Source organism: Chaetura pelagica, unplaced genomic scaffold (assembly GCF_000747805.2).
Source record: "Chaetura pelagica isolate M959 unplaced genomic scaffold, ChaPel_1.0 scaffold425, whole genome shotgun sequence".
NCBI lineage: Eukaryota > Metazoa > Chordata > Aves > Apodiformes > Apodidae > Chaetura > Chaetura pelagica.
This window is the reverse complement of record NW_009953205.1, coordinates 4,332,697-4,350,270: the sequence shown is the minus strand read 5'-3', so window position 1 is coordinate 4,350,270 and position 17,574 is coordinate 4,332,697. Positions and strand designations below refer to the sequence as shown.

The 17,574-nt window shown below is 36.2% G+C and overlaps 1 protein-coding gene across 1 annotated transcript in view; it reads right to left on the bottom strand.

The window, feature by feature from the left end:
- Positions 1-389: 389 nt before the first annotated feature.
- Positions 390-17,574, bottom strand: part of NETO2 (neuropilin (NRP) and tolloid (TLL)-like 2) — a 28,339-nt gene continuing 11,154 nt past the window's right edge. The window contains exons 3-10 of the mRNA XM_009997480.1: positions 16,038-16,096; positions 14,456-14,596; positions 12,311-12,559; positions 10,476-10,520; positions 10,259-10,386; positions 6,618-6,846; positions 2,567-2,680; positions 390-1,052 (exon numbers count right to left, since the gene is read on the bottom strand). Of these exons, the coding sequence (XP_009995782.1) occupies positions 472-1,052; positions 2,567-2,680; positions 6,618-6,846; positions 10,259-10,386; positions 10,476-10,520; positions 12,311-12,559; positions 14,456-14,596; positions 16,038-16,096 (1,546 nt within the window). The 3' untranslated portion in view covers positions 390-471. The remainder of the gene's footprint in view (positions 1,053-2,566; positions 2,681-6,617; positions 6,847-10,258; positions 10,387-10,475; positions 10,521-12,310; positions 12,560-14,455; positions 14,597-16,037; positions 16,097-17,574) is intronic.

Here is a 17,574-nt window from a genome sequence, read left to right as displayed (position 1 = left end):
TGTAACATAATTCTTGAGTCTTAACTGGCACTTAACACTAACTCTACTTTCATTTTGACAAATACAATAAGACACCTATGTTGACAATACGTGTGGTGCACTTTACTACTTTTATTTATGTAAGTGAGGTATTAAAATTGTCTTAAGCAGATGTCTAAAGAAGAGAAAATATGAGGAAGAGACCAGTAGTAATTGATTCAGTGTTCAATTGAGTTTTCTTCTAATATCCTTAACTTAGAATTTCCATGCAAAGCCTCTGTCTTACTCCTCTACTACATAGGTAGCTTGGGAAGATGGAAGGAAACCTTGTTGAAAAATGGTAGAATTAGTTACAAAGGCTTAGGTAAAATGAAATATAATAAGCTAAAAGTGTGTGCATCTCACACACTGCATATAGTACACTTCTAATATATACACTGTCATTATACACAAGCATCTTGTATATACACTGATACCACCTTCACTAGGAAATTAAAAGTCAATAGATAATGAACCTTGTGCTGTATCTTCTCTTCCTCTAACATAGATTTCACATGGAATCTCCTCCATCACCCTGTCTTCTATGACTTGCTCAGGGCAGTCATGAGCTTGTTTGAAAGTGTAACTGCTTTTCTTGAATGTGCTGTTAAAAGTTTTCATCGGCTGTGGCTGTGCAAAATCATTGCGGAAGGGAAGTTCCATGGAGCTGAGGTTTGTCCTGCTTTGTTTTATGTTAGAGGCCTGGGAGCCACAGTGGTGGTCATGGATGCATCTGGAAGCTGCTGAAGGGCGTCTCATTTTCTGATAGTTGTCAAGCTCTTCTGACAAATCTGCCAGATCTGCAGAAATTTCTTTGTCCCTTAGTGAAAATAGTTCATAATGTGGAGGATCAAATACTTCCTGGAAGCCAGTTTTATTGAAAGCAGTCTTGCAAGCCATAACCTTTTTGCGAGGTTGCTTCACTTGTACTAGAATTGAAATTATGAGGAGAACTAAAACTATCCCTGATGTGATTCCAATGATTGTCCCGTGAGTTTTGGTGATTTGTTCAAACAATCCAGTTTTTTTCTTTTCTGCAAAGAAAAAATAAGGATTATAAGGCTTCTGTTTTCCACACTTTTCAGTGAAGTAATAAACCAGCTCAGTAATCAAGCTGGAAAAAACAAAGTAGATGGGAGGGAGAGGGAGCCAACCAACCTAAATCAAATGGCACTTTTGGCTGGTACTTCATATGAAAACACACAAGATGGCAGCATCAGAACAAGATGCTTTTCCATACTTCAACTTGTTATTTGAAGATTTAAAAATTTCCAGTTGGATTTCTGTTCAGTAAATGTACTTGTCCTAGGGGACTAAAAGATTTCTACGCTGAGAGTTGGCAACATCTGCTAGTGGGGAATAAAAGCATTTAAGACTTTGTGGAAGAAAATGTATTTTCAGATACATGGCTCCTGGCATAGGGATATGTGTGCTATGGCAGTTATGGATCAGTTTTGGAAACTGGAAAGCTTCCATAGTATACGTTACATTAGAGTTTATTAGTGGTGTGAATTTTTTGTTTGCCCAAAGTGCAAGTAATTGTTTAATATTTGATTACTAAAAAAATTAAGCTGGATTTGTGCATTGAAAAAAAATGTTATTTCAAGAATTTGCTTAGGGAAGGTTTTGACCCCTCCTGCAGGGTCCACGTCTTTGAAATGGAGTACATACTTACATTTCTTAGGAATGTTCTGTTCAGACATATTTATGCCATTCTATTTCTCAAAAAAACAAGCTGGAGATTGTGGTTTTCATGTTTTCGTTTAGCAAGAAAACTTGTTGACCTTAAACTGACTTGGTTGCAACTCTGACAGGTGTTGATGAAGCACAGGTTAATATTTGTGCTTTAGCAGAAGAGAAATTTCCTTGAATCATGGGAATTTTTCTTACAAAACCTGACATTGAATCAAGACTTTACTGTAGTTGTGTTGGCTTAAACAATACTCCCTTACCCCAAGTTGTAGAAGTGCTTTACATGCATCTGTTTTCCTTAAGCAATGATTTCTTCCTTCCTAACAATTCTTCCTCCTCCCACTCATTCTCGCACCATATGCAGCAGTTGCATTTACTCTGAAATAGTCTGTGATTAACACTTCAAACAAATGTTTTAAAATTGTATTTGTCTTTGAAGATTATCACTTCTTTTTTAGACCAGAGAAAAGCTTTTTGTGCTTGAAGGCATGTCTTTTTCCTGCTCTATTTTTCTGTAATAAAAAGTATTACCTGTCCCTGCAATCCTTGCTTAAAATGTAGAAATGGATAGGATGCAACCTGGCAAATATTAAATTCTATTTCCTATGAAGCTGACATTCTTTTAAAATAGGGAGTATATGCTGAAGAGGAAGAAATTTAATCATAAAGCAGCAAGATCAATATTCAGGATGTTTACATGTCTCCTAAGTTTAAATAAAATATTTGGAACACATTGCTGAGATTAGTGGAATAGCTGTCTTCAGCATATTTCCAGGAAAAAAGACATTTCATTACTTTCTTGAAAGGCAAACTGACCAGCGTAGTTCTTAAAGGCTACACTTTGCACTATATTCACCTCTGCAGTGATTTTCATCCCAAGGGTAAGCACAGTTTTGAATGCCATTGCAGACTAAAGAATTATTGATGCACATGTTGCTATGGCAGAAGAAATTGTTGCCTGAACAGGGAGCTGCAGGAGAGAAGAGAGAGAAAATATTAGGAATTTTCAGTAGCTGATGCATTGAAATAAAACTAGTAAATTCCTGTTTTTAATGCGCATCCTCATTCTTTGTCTGTTTCAAAGACAAGTACTTTTCCTGCACATCACTAATTATTGGATGGATGATTTACCCTCTCTTCGTGTGGTTGCTTTCAGGGGCATTACCAGTGCTACAAAAATTTTTTGGGTAGCAGATACAGTCACAGGACACAGATCACAGAAGGCGGCTTTAATACTTGTCTTAAAAACCCTTAATACTTAATCGCATGCTTGCTATCAGTTGCATCTTTATTCAATCTGCAGTGCATCTGCTATGTAGATGGTATAGCTGGTTATTAAGCAGTTTCTGAACATCTGCATTTTAGAGCCCATTAATATCTTAAGGCAAATCAGATTTCAGCCTGTGGAGGACTGTTTCAGGATTTGCAAGAGATTGCAGTCGCTGGAGGCATCTAAGGTATTCCTGCTTGTGAATCAAAGCTTGTAAATCCTCCTATTAGAGCTAATGCAGGGATTAAGAAAGAGTACAGTTGAGCTTTTTATGTCTATATATAGTTAGAAATTTGAGGAAATAAATTAACTAGGAAGTTGCCCTAAAGATGTTCTGTCTCTGTGTAAGATTGTTATAGCTTCCTGACATAGAAAAATATATTAAACCTGAAAATAATTACTACTTCTTTGCATATTATCAACAGGGAATTCTTCATGAATTCAGGGCACTGGACAAGAAACTGATTTTTGCCTTTCTCTGTCTAGTAATATGGTATTTTTGACAGAAATGTCTATTTAGTGGAGTCAGTTATATGTTACACAGCAAAGATGTGTGACACAATGTGCTATTTGGTTTAATAGAATTTATTCTTGAGCAGTCTGGTTTGTCTAAAACATAATGCAGAACCCAGAGGAGGGTGACTAGTCCTGAATCAAGTGTTTCTTTCACTCAGTTGGTCTATTAGGCTTCAGAGTCTCAGTGACAGAGTTGTTATGCCTAAAAGAGAATTCAAACCTTTAATTCTGAATTTGCATTTCCTAAATCTAATATGTATTGTACTCCCATTTCTTACTCCACTGGCTTTTGCTAACCTGAACTCGTTGGTTTAAAGCTTTTGTATTAGCTTCTTTTACTGCTTAACCCCTACCAACCTGGCAAGAAGTTCCATATAGGAAGCTTGTGCTTTCATTTTACTCCAAGTGCTGTGTAATATGAAATGTACTGAGTGCATTTTGGAAGAGCTCATCTATGTAATTTCAGTGTTTAAACATGTTACAGTAACTATCACGTATCTTCCTTGCTCAACTGAGTTGAGAATTGGTTTGGAAGCAGACTGACTGAAGCACATGTGGGGAGATTAAGTCTTAGGTAGTTTTTTCTTCTGAATTTGGAAATAAAGATTGGGCAAACTTTACCTTATAAAGGATAGGACCATTGTTTTAATGCAACTGCTTAAAAAGGCTATGTAATAGGGTGCAATATCTACTAAAATACTTCTGACTGAGATAAAGGAGGATCTAGGAATTTTGTGTCCAGAATGGTTGTCAGGGATCCATGTGTATCTGGTGTTCTGATATGGATCTGTATAGAGTTGCAGTTCTCTTGGAGGCATAGAGGAAGAGTTTTTAAGTCAAATTTTATTTCCCTGAAACCCTGCTGCCAACAGTTGCCATTTCACACTTGTATGCAGTTTCTTTTCATTTTTGGGGGATGGTTTTAGTTCATGAGTTCCTAAAGATAGGACAAATGGACTTCATTTTTCTGTGGTTTGTTATTTGGGGAGTAGAATCTAAAAGTCACAATGACTGGTTTCAGTTCGGGACTTCAAGGATGTACTAGGACTCATAACAGCTGCCCAAGACTAGTGCAGTGTTCAGTGTTCTTGATATCTAGCATTATTCATGTGTTGAATCAAGTCAGAAATCAAATTCAGAGATCCTTAACATTGCTGTTAGTTGAGTGACTTAGTCAAATTTGCAAGCAGCACTAGGTGCGTGTGAGGTGATTGTCATGCAGAATTACTTTATTTATGTAAATATTTTCTGCAGTGTTGATTGTTTTCATGGTTGACTTCATGTAATTGCAAGTCAATAGTAAGGTAGGAGAAAAATAGCTTAATGATCTGAAAAAAGCACACATCAACATATTTTGGTTAGAAAAATTGCTTATTACTCAATTATTTAATAATACATGAAACATTTTTCAATCATGTGCTTTTCAATTACCATATCCAAGAAAGACAGTATCTCAAGTTGGAAGATAAGTAACAACCACGTACCTTTGCAGATTTTCTTCTGCCAATGAGTTTTGAGTTATGTTAACATTGAGTTTGTAAAGTTATCTAGCTTTAGGACTAGTTACTGTTTGAACCTCTTGCACACAAAAAAACCCGCAAAACTGAAACAAAAAAAAGGCCAGCAAAAATCCTCCCAAAACCCCAAACTCAATGACAAGAAATAAATAAACAAACCCCATTCCAATATTTATCATGCAAATGAGTAATTTCCCTGGCAATGTTCATAGCATTTGCTAGTTTGAAAGCTGGAATAACTTGTAGTACCATGAATATTAATAATTGTTTTGAAATAAAAGCTACTGGAAAAGCAGTTATAAATTTCTCAAGCAAGTTGTGTTTAGAATTGATATTTACTGAAATTCATTAAATGGAATGTTTATTAAATGTCTGTGGGTTAAACAATAGACTATTTTGAAACATGCACATACATGGTAGTAAAAAACAACTGAAGTAATCTATTTCTCTTAAGTCTCTGTTACTTGAAAAAAGGTGGTTGTACAGAAATTTCTCCTGTGTTAACTTTACTGTTTTGATGGGTCAGAATATAAAAATCTACTTGTTACCTGTAATCTGAATTTACTTGGAAGGTGGTGATTAGGATCCCTTTCAGGATTGGCTACAGACAAGTTATGTCAAAAAAGATTTATGTGACAACAAATCTGAACTATTTGTTCTTTGTACTTAAATTTTTGAAAACCTTTAGCACAAGCATAGGTCTGATTTGCTTAAGTGGCATGTAGGCTTTATTCACCCCTTGCCATGTATCTTGGATCTGCTCTGCAGTTCTAAGCTTGGTCTACTTTTGTGCTTTAGATGCCACTTATTTTCAGGTTCTGCAATGTGGATAAAAATTCCATTAACTTCAGAGAGAAAGCACTTAGAAGAAATTTTGCAAAAAGCATGCTTTTAAGGAACATATTAAGTTACAAAGAGAATGAAGACTGTCTCTAATCCAGGCAATGGAACCCAAACAAATTCATACTGCATTTACAAGTCTGCTTTTAATATAGGCTTCTTAAATCTGAATTTCACTGCTTATCCTTGATTGTGCAACACACCTGAGCTTTGCTAGGTGAGTGTGTGTGGGATCATTTAGAGCCACAAGCAACTGAGAAGGAGGTAGCAGCTTGGGTATGTAGCTGGAGTGGATGTAGTTTCAGATCAGAAATGAAAATAGGGCTGGATAGGAAGAAGATGCAGACTCCCAGGGTCATGTTTTCTGCTTTCTGACCTTGCAGTGTAGGCTTGAAGAGCCTGGTGCATGTCTGGTGGGGTGCTGGAAGTTGAAGGCTAGTGTGAGTGCACACTTGAGTCCTATTGATGTCCTTTTAAAAAGTATGTTTGTGCTCAGTTGTAGAACTCTTAGTAAGGAGGACATAGCCTAGGGCTGTATTATTACTGAATTCAAATTAAAAATAAACCTTTTAAGAATGGAGAAAAGCCTTTTTTCGGGGACATGCTTATAATTGTAATAAAGCAAGTAGAGTATTTACTTGCTGGTAAGCAAAGGAAGCAGAAACAAACTTTGTGTGTTCCTGCTGCATAATGTATAGCTGGTTTTCCTAAAATACCTGAAATCCCCTGGTACCAGGAGAACAGGCACTGGAACATCTACTTACGATCCACAAACGAAGTGAAGAGCATTCTGAATCTGCTTAGTCTGCTGCCTTCATCTGCCCACATTCGTACCACACCTGTCCCAGTCTGCAGTGTGACATCGTTTGCTACAGTGCTGCAAAACTTTGCCTTCAGGTTTTCAATAGAACTACTTCCATCATATACAGCAACGAAGTTTCTTTTGCATTCATTTGAATGCTCCATTTGATAGTCAAGAAATCGCAAATAAATCTGTTAGAAAAGAGAAATTGATGTCTCTGGGAAAATTCACGAGAGAAGACAGTTTTCTTAGCAAATATTGAGTAAGATGTTTTGTCCCCTTCCACATGTGTAATTGCCAATTCACAGCACTTATAAACTTAGTCTTATTACATGTCATTGTGGAGCATTAATTTAAACTTTTTAAAGCATCTGCTACATTTCTCTCCCCTCCCCAAAACAATCTTTACTTAAAAATTTACTCTAATATACTTCTGCTCCCCTTGGGAGAAAAAAGTAAAAAGCAACACTGAAGAAAGCCCTAAGCAGCTCTGCTAAATGTGCAGTCTATTATTCTAGAAGAGGTACAAGAAACACATTCAGTGTGGTAAAAGAATTTTAATGGTATTTTGACTGTTCTCTTTTCTTTTCAATTCATAAAAACGATGTTAAAATATAACGGAAGGAGTCTAGTCAGAAAAGCTGTGAAGTATAATAAGGAAATTAAAATGTATTGCTTCAGAATGAATGCTAATTACTGAACTACAGCAGTGTCACAGAAGACATAAACTATGAAGTCAGGAGTGATTTGAATAAAAATGGAAGCAGGAGAAAAGTAAGCTGGCTATCTAGGAAGAGTTAATAAACTTGAGCCCATCTTAATTCCTCCAAAAGCAGAAATCTAATCCAAGAGAAGGCAGCATATGTGATAGAACATAAGGAGCAAGGAAATGAGAAGACCTAGATGACATTTGAAGAGTAAGCAAAAAATAATTTTCCTGGAGTAGAAAACTTGTGCAAAATTGTAATTCAGCTAGAATTACATTAAAAGATCATAGGGCTTTTTAATCTGAAAATTCTTGTGAAAGTTCATGAAATATGTAACTATATCACCTAAAGTTCACCTTGAAACTTGAAAATTCCTCAGCCATTACTTTGAGACAGAAGTAATGTATCTGTGTGGAGAATGAGGTCTCCTGCTCCATGGGAGAAGAGGTGCTCTTTATCAAGTCATCAGGATGTTCTCCATATAAGCTTGGGTCTAGACCGTATGTTTTAAGTACAGTTTACAATTACCTCTCTGGCTGATACTATGGATGCTAGAGCCCTTTTGTGCAGTGTGATCATTCAGGCCTCTGTCTAAATACAATCTCCAACTCTCGTGGAGTTTGTGAAGCAGGGAAATCAGGGTACCACACTTTATTCTGCTGTGTTATGTATCTTTTTGCCCCTTTGCTGTGTCTTGCTTTTAATCTCGGCTTATGGCAAAGCCTTATACAACTGGATAAAAAAAACCTACTAAAACAAAACGAACCACCTTTGAGGGGGCGGGGGTGGGGTGGGGTGATAGCCTCCACGTACACTTAACAGGCTGTATTGAAAACCCAGTAAAAGAGCACAGTGAAAAACAGATGGTGCTGGTACATGCTGGCTCTTGTTTTCCAGGGCTTTCATGAGGCAGGTTGCCAGCACTGTCTCCCCTTGCACATTCTATGGAAAGGTGAAGCCTTGTATCTCATGCTGCATTTCACTGTTCTTAGATTTTTCAGTGTGTATGTGTATTTTTTTTCTGCTAGAAATTCTCACTTGTAGAGAACTGTTTTACGTTGTTGTCTTACCCAAACATGGGTAGGAGCTGTAAGTGCCAATATTTGGGCTGAGAGATGGTATTTTTTGTTTAATGATAGACTATGTATCTGCTGTGAAGCTACAATGGAAGCTAAAAATTAATTAGCATATTTTTAGTGAAACTGTTCTGTGTATGAAACAAAGGAATAATTACATTAAAGAGCTCAGCTATGCAGAAGATCATTCTGGTTAGTGTGATACAAAAGTAAATAAAGTAAATATAAAATGTCCTCACTCTTAGATTATATTGATTATTTTAGCAAGTTTCTGAGATCTGGAGGCAATTTACTCAATACCTTATGCAGGTTTAAAAAAATCCTTTCATTGTTGCAGTTTTCAGTTAATTTTTTTTTTTTAAATTACAGAATTAAATTGAGGACACTAAAACATGTCTCTGCTTATTTTTTTTTAAGAGACTGCACCATATGACATCAAATGGATTTAATTGTCATTCTGCCAGAATTGAAGCTTGAGAAATCACTGTCAAAATACTAAATTTTTTGTGATGTTTTAACTTAATAATTTAGTATGATAATCTAATCTCAGAACTGACCTGCTATAACTCTGCCTTCTGGCAACATTCAGTAATTGATTAAAATATTTAAGCATATGACCTGGTGCATTGAAGTGGCAATGCTGACTTGATTACTGTTTTTGGAAGAGGTGCTACTATCACTTCGATTAGTATAGGGCTCTTGGGAGTTGAGTCACTTCCCCAAAGGCTTAAATATAATGAATTTTAGTTTCTTTCTAGTCTTGTTCTCTTAGTATTATCTCTTAGGTTGATTTCTTAGAAGTAATCTGAGAGTTGGTGAATAGCGCTGGTTAGTTAACTGTCAGGAGCATGTAAGAAGGCATAGGGTAGGTTTGTCACTTTGGCATCTTTTTTATTTGCTTGTAAGCAGTGGAGCACATTCCGAAGCAAAATTGCAGTTGTGTATGCTACATGGAGGAAAAAGTATTTTGTAACTCAAGTGATTAACAAGTATATGATTCTGAAACACATAGCTGTTGTGGTTATTTAAAGGCAATGGCTGTTATATTTTGGAATTATGAATAGGACTTAATCCTTCTCTATGTAAAAAAATAAAACCAAAGTTGTTTTTAATGAGCATAAGATAGTGGTGTTTTCATAAGCAGTCTCTAGTTCTGCAGGCACAATTATAAATACCAGATACCTAGGTAACTAATACTGATTTTGGGCTTGAGCAGCTAATATGCCTCTTTAGGACTGGGACAGAAAAGCTCTAGCAAATTTTATTGTGGCACTTTAAGAGGGTGTGATCCTATAGCTAAGTTAGAAGAGAAAGGGGTAATTCCTCAGTTGCTTCCAAGTAATGTCTTTGATCTTAGTTCGTATGGCTGAAAGTGGGTTTTAAGGTGCTAGATTGTGAATTAGACTGGGGAGGAGCAGGTGCATGTTCTGTTGACTTGGAACAGACAATCTCCAACAGAACCACTGGAGGCAAAATTTCAAACCATGGCAGCAATGGAATTGATCAAAGCTCTTAGCCAACATTTTTGCTTGCAGTCTTGCAATAAAACCAGAGTCCAATTCAAATGCCTTTGAAAATTGTTGCTTTAACAGTTTTCAGTTACTTTGTATTTTAAGTTTCAAGTGGTAGGAGAGTACCACTGTGGCCTTGCTGTGTAAGTTTAATTTCAGAAACCATTCTCTATTTGGGTTTCCTAAGCTACCAATACATAATTCATTTCAGTGAAAGTGAGACATAATGCAGATCATGACTAGTGACCATTACCTGTAACTAATGACTTGGAAAGCCATTATATGCTGAATGATAGGAATGAAACCCACCTTAGCTTTTGGAGTAGCCTTAATTGTCCATATGCAGTCAATTGCTTGTCCTGGTTTTGTTTTTCCTTCTTGTTCTACTTGGCTGGAACGTACCATTCCATCAGCTCCTGAGAGCTCAAACTGGCAGTCTAGGAAGAACATACACCTTGCTGTCAAATACAATATGGTATTAATTTAAACTTTTGCGTATAAAGAAAATGTTACTGTAATACTAGACCTGGGATGGGATTTAAAATGCCTCCTAGGTAAGTAAAGTCAGGATCTGTAATAGAAAGAAGTCGTGAATCACGTGGGCTATCAAAGCTGGAGAATCACTTAAAGGTTTAGTATAATCTGAAGATTATGTCCATTTTTTGTCACAATAAAAATTACCAGAAAGCTTACTGAGTTGGTTGGAGAATTCAGTTTTTTAATGCTAACGTTGTTCCACAAAGATTGACCTTACCTGAATAGGGTAATTCTATACTCAGTTTTCCAGCATAACACAAAAAATTATTTTATTTTGTTCTTGCGTTACATTCTGAATCTATGCCAGTTCTCACGGAAATACAGGGAATCTTTCAGTGTGCATTATTGTCACCGGATTCCTGTCTGTTCAGTTCTGAGCAATGTGAACAGTAGTTTAGTAGAATATATCAACTCTTGGAAATTGCCAATTGCTATTACTACACAATATAAAAAAGTCAAATTCATTACTAAAGATGCTTTTTCCTTGGGTACCCACTCCTCCTCTATTCAGGTAGGCAGTACAGTTGGAGACATTGTGAAGGCAGAATTTCACTATGATTGCTCATCTATTTTCTCTTTTTATTTTTCTTTTCAACTTTTTTTTGACCTGATTATTTAAAATCAAGTGGGGGTGCATGTGCATGGTCCCCTTCCATTTTCACAATCCCTCCATATAAATGTAGAGGAAAGAAAAATATCAGTCTTTCAGTTGCTGCAATCTTTTGTGAAAGCAATGTTTTAAATGTCAAGTTTCAGCCTGAAACTAGGCTGAGTTAGTTTTGAAAGTGATGTTAATGAAAAAAGCTTTGAAAATGGATGTAGCAAAATACATAAATACTGTCCCTATGAAAACTTTATCACATTATTCCCAGTGGAGTGGTCACTATGTTAATCTGAAGAGTTTCCAAATCTAAAACCCTAGCAAGGTATATAGTTCTACAAGCAGTAATACATAATCATGTGTAGTGTCTTCCTGAGCTGTAGGGGTAAAAACCAATCGGGTCAAGAGGACATAAAATTTATGCTTGTTTATACACTTTTAGTAGTAGTAGAGCTGACGTTTGTATCTCTTCTTTCATCCCAAAGGACAATAACATGCTGAAAACTATATGAATAGTATATATGAAGTATATCAGTCAAGCATTGCACAAGGACATCAGGTCAAATTTTCTTGTAAAAAGAATGCCCTGCCAGTTTTAAATGGCCCCACAGAGCAGATGTACTCTTTGTTTGTCTAAAGGCACTGTCAGCATATTATCCTCTCCTTCATACCCTGTAAACTATGTTTTACTTGGAGTAAAGAACAATTCTACTGTCTGAACCTGTGGTTTCAGAAATTTAGTTATACTGAGAGCTGATGCCTGAACTGTATAGATATTTCCTGTGGCTTTTCTGAATAGAGATTTAAAACATTTTGCATCTGACTGGAAGTGCTACTGTAGATTTGCTTCAGATGTGCTTGTCATAGTGCCTTACACTCCTAGAAGATAGGCTGGTGAAAATGCCAGCTGTACGTCTACCTAAATGCTCTCTCTGTTACTACCACCGGTGAAACTGGAGTAAGTTGAGAGTAACAAAGAGGGAGGTTGCTGAAGAATTCAGCATAAACAAGACCAACCGGCTTCTTCACTAGCGAACTACAGACCTTGCAATTGACCCTTCCGTCAGTTTTCCTAAGTGGTTTTAGTTGAGCAATGCTGTAGGATTAGCAGGACTGCAACTGTGACTGTCACAGGTACAAGAAAATACAGCTCTAAACTGCCAGCATAAACACAGAGTTCAATGGGAGCAGATGGTCATTAACAGAATTTTAGGCATCTTTACCTGGTATAAATGAGTACTTTGCTTGAAATCCCTTTCCTTCCAGCTCCTCATCAGAAGTAAACTTGATCCACATAAATCTCCCTGTTGATCTAATTAGTGCAGGACTTTTCAGACCACAGTAACGATTAATGAGAGGGGAGAAACCAAAAGGTCCATCTCGAACCTCCAGATGATCAAACCGACATTCGAATGAGGGTTCTATGTAATAAGGTTCATCAAAGGTCAACTCAATTCTTTGTCGTGGAGCAGCTAGACGTAAAAAATTAAGCAAAAGATGGAATTAAGATCTCTATTAAAAACACATGAAGATATGAAATAATGGAGAGGCACTTCCAAAGCAGCAAAATGGAACAGATTGGAAAATTCTCAAAATGCATCCATCAGTCTGCTACAAAAACTCAGACACAGTGTAATAATTATAAAACTTATTCTGTAGAAGATATTTTAATGGAATTTTTCTACTTGCTGATCTTTGTTGTTGGACATGAAGTAATGACAGATTTAACATGGCATATGTGACAGATAGTAACATGCATGCAAAGGTATTCCAACAAGGTTTAATTTTAAGATATACATTAAAAGGAGTGTTCTGTGAAAGCAAAGTACTTAAAAGGACAAAACATTGAGGGATGCAGAAAAGAATGCAAAAGAAAAAGATACAAAACTATTAACTCGTATATTTCCTGAACATTAAGCCTAAATTTGGAAATCATTTAACAGGAAACATCTTTTATTAAAATATTGAAAGAAGTGTAAATGCTTCCTATATATTATTCAATATGCAGGTGATACATATGTTGCTAAATCTGACCCAGTGACACAGATCAGACCCCTAAATCCTGGTGAGATGCAGTTCACTTCAGGACTGGACTTCCAAAGCTGTAGCTTGGAATCATGACTTTATATCTTATGAATAGTTTTAGTGTTTCTTGTTATCTTTTTAGCTATGTGAACTTTCAGATACCAACTGGTATGTGGAATGTCAGGAAAAAAGCATTATATGCCATTTGCTTTTTTTGAATGTAAAAACCATTTCCTTATGCCTCTTAACACTGTTTAGTCTTTATGCCTTAGTTAAACATGAGTTAAAAATATTTTTAGCTGTTTGCACATACTGGCAGTGGTCTGCAGGAAGGATGGTATCTAGCTAGAAATTCTGCGGAACCTTTGTCTCAGGTACCCATAAAGTCTCTGTGTAAGCACTGTGAGGACAGAGGCATGGAAGCTGAACCTGTGTCCCATGGAAACTGCCTTGTGCAAGGGAGATCCAGCAATGAATCTGCTAATTCTGAACTCTGAAGCTGGACAGGAAATTTATTCTCCAATGCCTTCACTGGCAGGGAAGATGCAAAACTTGTGTGCACATACAAGCTAAAATGTCTATGAACCAAACTAGTACTATACTGCACAAAAAAACTGACTAAAACATATTACTTGAAGTATTTCAATTAATTGTTTGTCAGCTTAATAATCAGATTCATATAATTTTTAGCTGACTTCAGTAGGTTTTGGATGTGTTCTAATAAGAGGAAAAAACACTGTCCCAAGTCTTGCCACCATTATCTGAGATACTTTCATTAGAATATGGTTTTATTCTAGTGAATCATTTTTCTGTCTTCCATCACATAATTTTAATCATGACCTCAGCAGTGTTAACAAATCTTGGTATTTTTAGTGCAATGCCATAGCAGCCTTTTTGTTAATAAAGGACAGCACAAAGATCTTCTGCTCGTGAGACAGAGTAACACAATATGGTCTGGTAAATGCTGAAGGTAGTCTTCAACTATCTTTGGCACTCTATTATCAGCAGTATTGCAAGTGCTATTCTAATAACAAGATAATTTTTTTGTCTTAATAGTTCTGTGCCTTCATGGATTACAGTAGATCCAATGCTGCTTTTTCTGGCTATAAGGCTACACCTTATTTCATATAGCTAATTACAGAATGTTTGGTTTTCCTATTAATTTGTTCATATTCAATCAGAGATCAAATTTAGCTGCTTGTTGAACCAAACAACTGTAGAATTGATTATTTTACCTGTGTGGCTATGCAATACTTGACAGTATAGTAAAATGTCACTGTTTTAACAACTGGAGATTATCCTTTCAATTGTAGATTACAACACAACAGAAATGCAGCACGTACCTTCTAAGATATAGATGCACTCTTGATTTGGTGGGTATATGTTAGGGTAGTTTGGTGAAGCAAAATGTCCTCCATTGCTTGTCCGTACCCAGTTGTCACACTGGTTAGGAGGAATGCGATTCACTCCAATATTTTGCCCACCTTAAGTCGAAAAAAAACCCAAATGATCAAATAGATTTCTCCTGCAAGCATACAAATTTGATTTTGCAAAAGGAAAGCACTGACATAAAGCATACCTTACAAAAGAACACAGTAACTTGTTTTGGTTGAAAACCCTCTTATATGCCACTTGTTAATTTCAAGCTAGGAAAATCTTGTTTAATGTAGTGATGTGGTATATACAGGAGAGATCAGTTTTCAAGTGTCAAATATGTCCAGTATTCCTTGGGAAGATGAGTACTTTTAAAATGAAAGTCAGTTTAGATTCTTTTATGCTCTTTGAAGTGGCTTCCAATAAAGCAGCATTATTTTATGGCTTTTATCTTCTCAAGACTTATGCAAATACAATAAAAAATATGGCTTTGGTTTTACTGTTTTCGGCCCTAACTGGAATACGCAGCCCTTGGACTGCATATCTATTTAGAATAATTTATTGTTTTATGGAATGTTTATAACAGTACATTATTGTATTTACTGTATTTATATGTGGTAATGGTCATTAATAAAGTGACTAGCAATACGTATATTGCATTGGTAGCTAAGGGTCTCGTTTAAGATCAAAGCTGCTCTTCTGGACATGCAGGAAAATACAACCCTTGACTGACATGTACTAAACTAGTGCACAGTGCTGGACCATTCTCAGAAGTGTTGTTAGTTTAGGTTTCCTTACCCAAGGAGAAAGTAGTTAGGAATAGTATGATCTCTCTGATGTTCTTCTTAAGTACCTTTTACCATTTTCCTTGGTACCAGAAGAACTGGAGAGAATAGTATGTGGTTTCTGATAAGTTTTTCCTGAGTCTCCCACAGTGCTCTCATAATGCTATTTATATCTATGCAGTTTTTCCTTGTGGGCCTTTGAGAGGGAGTTCACACTATAGAGGTCTTAGCTGCCTCCACGAAATTACATCATCTTCCACTGCTGTGTTGTCAGCTTTTGATTTAAGAGGGTGAAAACTTAGTCTCTGCTGCAGAAGTTGTTCAAGGTAATTCTGTAGGTGTCAGTTCAAGGATTTCTTCTCTCCTATATGTGGGTTAATTCCACATATGAGAAAATAAGTTTTATGAAACTGATATCTTCCCCACTCAGCAGGTTTAAAAATGTTTGTGGGTGGACTATTTGAAAAGCTTTTTGTCAGGGACAGAAAACACGAATTGTCATTGTGTGTTTTTCCTACCTCTAAGGTTTAACACAATAGAATTTTAACTGGGTAAGTGAACTTATATGTTCTTTGTGACTGGATGGCTTTGGTTGGAAACAAAAATGCAGTAAATAGCATGAAAATGGAAGATATTGGAATTAATATTAGTAATTCAAGAGCTGTTAACACCTGAACACAAATACTTTCTTTCACTTACATTGCTTAATTAAAAATTATAAAACTGTTCTATTTTATGAAAGAAAATTGTCAAACCAAAATTGTACCTTGTGTCCTCTGTGCAACGGCAATCCCTTCCACTACAAGGATTGTTACTAGCAACACTGATGAGAAAAATTGGACAGGAAAAACATCAGTAAAAGACTCATCAAAATTATAGACCATTTACTATATCCCCGATTCATGCAAAGCCTAGAATTACTAACCAAAGCAAATAAAAACATACAGAAATACGTAACTAATTTATGTGCTTTCTTAAAATTTTACCTTTAGAAAACCAGTGCAGTCTAAGTGCATTGTCAGTTCTTCTGGGTTTCTCAGGAAAGCATATATGAGAATAGCAATTTATTGTTTGAGGAGTCTTGAAGAATATTTTCTAGATTATCTACTAATTTGCAAGCTTTTTATAAAATCAAATGGTATCTATCTTCTATATTATTTCTGTGTCCTGAAACAATATTTATCCTAAAACTCCATATGCATAAAAAGTACTAAATACTTCTCCAACTTCCAAGAAATTAATCAGGACCACATACATATATCTACAGGAGTTCAGGAGCACTGTAGAACTGTGCATGCATAACAGGTTGCTGTAATGCTGCCTCAATACCAGTGATTTCTGCAAATGATGTGGCAGTAAGAAATGAGCAAGGTTCAAGTTCTAATGATGGAGACACAGGGCAGTGACAACAGCTAGGATGTCAATACGGGTAGGATGTACACTGTTGCAAGCACTCTGGTCTGCTAAACTGTTGTGTTAGGTGTTGGTATGTGCTGGGATTTTCTGTATTTGAAGTGGCTAAATATTGGACCTGTTAAAAGTTGTGTTGTACTCCTTCCCCCAACTTTCTTCTTCCTTCCTCCTTCTTAAAAAGTTGTCTAGATTTTGCTTTTAGATTTTCCCTTACATCTACACTTTTGTTGCACCCAAGATGTGTCAGTCTGAACAGCACATATTAAAGAGCCCATATTCCAGTATTCATCAACAGTTTGAAAGCAGGCTGAATGTCCAGATTTTCCTAAAATGCTTTATTTCCTCAAATTTTTAAGAATTACCAGGAAAGGAAAATAAAATGAAACAGAGTATGTAATTATGCCACTTGTCAAATATTTCATTTGCTTCTATCTTTAGTATCTCTATGATTCTGGACATGTATGTTGAAGAACTAGCTAATTAGGCCTGGACATAAGCAGGCTGAGGGGAGATGGGGCACACATTATAAAATCATGTGTTGAATAGAGAGTAACTACTTGTTGTCTCTTGTGATAGAAGAACTAGGGGGTATCAGACCAAGTTAGCAGGTGACACGTTCAAAGTAAATTATTTTAGTCATTTTTAATGCACTTACTGACCTGTTTCAGAAACCCCGTAAGTCACAAGCTGTTGGAAGTCTGGGATAATATTTGGGGCAAATATCATTTGCTGTACTTCTGTACTATTTCTGAAACCTCTGCTTTTCTGTATCTGAGATACTAGGCTAGATAGACCTTTTATTTGACCTGGTATAGCCTTTCCTATATTCTTGATCTGTTAATACCAAGTCAGAGAGGCTCACCACTACAAGGAACAAAAGATTTCAGCAG